Genomic DNA, 3,807 nt, shown 5'->3' on the forward strand with positions numbered 1-3,807 from the left:
TATGTATATTTATTTATATGTATTTTTTTGTTTTTAATTAACTTTATGAAGTGGCATTTAATCAGTGTGATGAACTCTCATTGAGCGTCTGTGTAACACAAACACAAATTAAAGGTAAAGTTGACGTTAGTAACAGGTTTTTCTAGGTCAGCACACACACACACACACACACACGCACACACACACACACACACGCTCACTAATTATGGCTGAGTATGCTGTTTAACTAAATTGCCTCCACTTTTCCCTTTTCTTTTTGCCAGCCATTCTAAAAATACTATATATCTCTGTTCAAGTTGTCTGAAATGATCTTGTTTATTTTGACACATGAACTACCTGTGTTAAAAAGAAAACATATTGTTCCTGTTGATGTGATATAGAGGAGAATGAAACCCTCTCTGTGTTTTTCGTTTTGGTGAAAGAAGGAATATGATTGTTATTGAGATAATAACTGTTTTCTCTTGATCACTACTCATATCACCTGCTAATAGATTTGTTTCCTCTCCACGATTCAGGTGGAGTCATGGGAAGCTTCAAGGGCCACGCGCTCCCTGGAAGCTTCTTCCTGGTGGCGGGGATCTGGTGGACGGGGAAGTACTCGCTGTGGCGCACCTCCCGCAGGAAAAAGAACATGGGTTCCACCCGTCTGGCCAGCAGAACCTCACAGCGCCGCCTGGAGGTCATCGAGAGCTCCGTGGTTCTCTTCTTCTCATTTGTTGGTACGTAGATCTCCCTCTCTCTCTCTCCATCAAAACACACAGACATGATTTCTAAATGCACTAACTCGTGTTTTTTAAAAACGACTCTGTCGTGAATCCAGAACACACGAAAGTAGTTTAAACTTTAATGAGTACGTTGTGACACAAATAAGCACTTCTAGAATTCACTCTTTAATTAAGGCAAACATTTATTAAACATTTATTTTACTACTTTGTCTGTTTCGTATGTTTTTTATGGCTGTTGACAGTATTTTCTGGTTCATGGAGTGAAACAAAGAGATATCATGAATGTAAAAACCTTTGACTCTAATATGTCAACAACATGAAACAAGGATTTTGAACCTGCTTTTACAGATCTATGTTCAGATTTATGTTCTGGAAATGTATGAAAATGAACAATGTGTTTGATAAAATAATGCGTCATTTGCATATTTAAACATAACATTTATAAAAACTTGTAATACAATAAATAATCATCCTAATATCAGTAATGAACTGGTGAAGTTTCATGCTGACATACAGCAGTTCATTTTTAAACCTTATTAAACCTGCAGGGATGCTGGCGGAGCAGTTTGCAGCAGACGGGCCGAGACTCCGTCTCTACGACTCTGCAGGTCAACACTGGGAGCAGCTGATGAACTGGCAGCACGCCACCATGTATCTGTTCTTCGGCCTGGCGGCCGCCGTGTCTCTGGTCGTTCACACCACGGAGGCCGCTCCGCTGGCTCTGGACCGGCTGATGCTGGCCGTGGCTTTCTTTAATGAAGGTGAGAAAGATTTTTGTTTTTACACTGTGTTATTTATTAAGACGTCGTATATAAGATATTCCTCCACAGCCCCATCTGAGCTCCTTTATTGACAACAAATGTGTTATTGTGTATCATAAATATTATTTAACACTATTTTATAATGTGTTATAATATTGTTTCAATGTGTAGGTTGGTTTGGTCATGTTTGCATATTGAGGCAGAAGCTGAACGTGTAAACCACTTATCCATTACATGTAGCTACTTAATGATAATGATCTTACTATACTGATTTGTTAGTGCATCAAAGGAGAATAGTTGCCCAATAAAAAGTGCAGATGAATACCTGGTTATAACTGGATGAAAACAATCATTCATGCCATTTGACAGCATGTAACTGGAGAGCGATAAGTATTTTTTCCATCGATGACTTCTCTTTTGCTCCTTCAGGATTTATCTTCTTCTACCACCTCCACGGCCGGAGCATGCTGGACGTCCACGTGCACCAGCTCCTTCTCTTCGCCATCATTGGGGGGGCTCTGGTTGCGTTCCTGGAGGTCTTCCACCGAGGGAACGTGGTCCTGGAGCTGCTGCGCTGCACCCTCACTCTGCTGCAGGGCAGCTGGTTCTGGCAGGTAAACGGTTGAAGGTGTGAATGTGAGAGCTGCATGTGTTCAGAGAACATGAACATAAATTAACATCTCGCTTCTTCTTTTGGCCGCAGATCGGTTTTGTGCTGTACCCCCCACGAGGCCCCGAGTGGGACCTCGATGACCACAACAACATGATGTTCGTCACCATGTGTTTCTCCTGGCACCTCGCCTTAGCCATGCTCGTCGTGAGCGCGCTCTATTGCACCATCAGCTGGTGAGAACCTGCTCCACACCGACGCCGTTAGAGTTTGTATTTTATATTAGTTCCAGTTTTCCAGAAAGGTTTAGTTTTTAAACATTTAGTTTTAGTTTGTTTATGTAGTTTTACCAAGAACCCTTTTACATTCCAAGTTTTTCATCTAAGACCCATTCGGGGTGTTCTACCGAGAACACTTTTTTTTATTCCAAATGTTTCGTCCAGAATTCATCCAAGTGGTTCTCCCGAGAATCCCTCTGATATTCCAAAAGTTCGGAACCCATCCAGGGTTCCCCATGAAGCTCCTAAAGGGTCGGGGCTGATGTGGTGTCACCTTAACCCAATCCTGGTTCAACATCACAGTTCTTTGGTTTGGATTTGTGGTTTGTTGAAATCGTCTTAAGATTTCAACAAACCTTGAAGAACTCGTTCTTAGCAAAAAGGGTTCTTTGGATGTAGAGGGTTCTTAATGGAACGCTTAGTCTTACAAAGAACCCTTGGAAAAACCCAAATGGTTCGAGAACCTCATCCCTTCAGGAAGAAGGCGCCATCTGATGGAACGTCAATGTTCGGTTTCTTTGGTTGACGGAACCACATGAAGGAAGTTCATGCTCTTCTGTGGTGATTTATTATATTAGAGCTAAAAAACTAAAACTGAGAAGAATATATGTTTAGCTTTTCTTATATTGTTTCTATTCAGTTTCAGTTTACGACTGCTTATTTTCATTTTCATTTATGCTAAAAACTCCACACCAAACGTCCCATAAACTGCTGCTGTTTGTCCTGAAGTCTGGAATAGCACTTCCTGTCTGACTGTTGCTTGTGCTTTCTTCACAGTGTGGTTCGCTCCGGATTGAGGAGGACTCCTCCGATGGAAATGGGTCTTCTGAAGCCCAGAGACAGGGATCCGGAGTCAGAGGATGAGATTTTATGAAGACGGACCGCCTTGTGACTTGTGAATATATCACAATTAAATCAGGGATGTTTGCAGTTCCAGCAGCAGAACGACTAGAAGCGAATGAGGAAATGTTTTCTGGACGCTTTGCTGTAGAATCATATCTCTACCTCTGCTTTATTTAATCAGATTTAATCAGCTGTAAACCTCTTTAGCCTTCAATCAGTGCTCCTTATTTTACTGTAGTCCTGATCCTCTATATGAACCAGTCTCAGTGTAGTCCTGATCCTCTATCAGACCTCCATCAGTAAAGAGACCATCAGAGAGAAGATGGTCTGTTTCTATGGAGTTATTCTTAATGCTCGTCATCGGATTCTGGTGAAACCAGATGAACTCATGCAGGTTCACCAGAACCTCCTTCAGCTCAGACTCCAGCAGAGACCGGTCCACGGTGGACAGACCCAGATCCTCCAACAGAGACCGGTCCACCGTGGACAGACCCAGATCCTCCAACAGAGACCGGTCCATCGTGGACAGACCCAGATCCTCCAGCAGAGACCGGTCCATCGTGGACAGACCCAGATCCTCCAGCAGAGAC

The 3,807-nt window shown here is 42.6% G+C and overlaps 1 protein-coding gene across 1 annotated transcript; it reads left to right on the forward strand.

The window, feature by feature from the left end:
- Positions 1–97: 97 nt before the first annotated feature.
- tmem45a (transmembrane protein 45a) lies at positions 98–3,522 on the forward strand. Its single transcript, XM_031839291.1, has 5 exons — positions 98–719; positions 1,274–1,486; positions 1,916–2,100; positions 2,190–2,332; positions 3,152–3,522. The coding sequence occupies exons 1-5, from the start codon at positions 524–526 to the stop codon at positions 3,246–3,248; spliced, it is 834 nt and encodes a 277-aa protein (XP_031695151.1). The 5' UTR covers positions 98–523; the 3' UTR covers positions 3,249–3,522.
- Positions 3,523–3,807: the final 285 nt, after the last annotated feature.

Source organism: Anarrhichthys ocellatus, unplaced genomic scaffold, assembly GCF_004355925.1.
Source record: "Anarrhichthys ocellatus isolate YVR2014 unplaced genomic scaffold, GSC_Weel_1.0 scaffold1469, whole genome shotgun sequence".
NCBI classification, from domain to species: Eukaryota; Metazoa; Chordata; class Actinopteri; order Perciformes; family Anarhichadidae; genus Anarrhichthys; species Anarrhichthys ocellatus.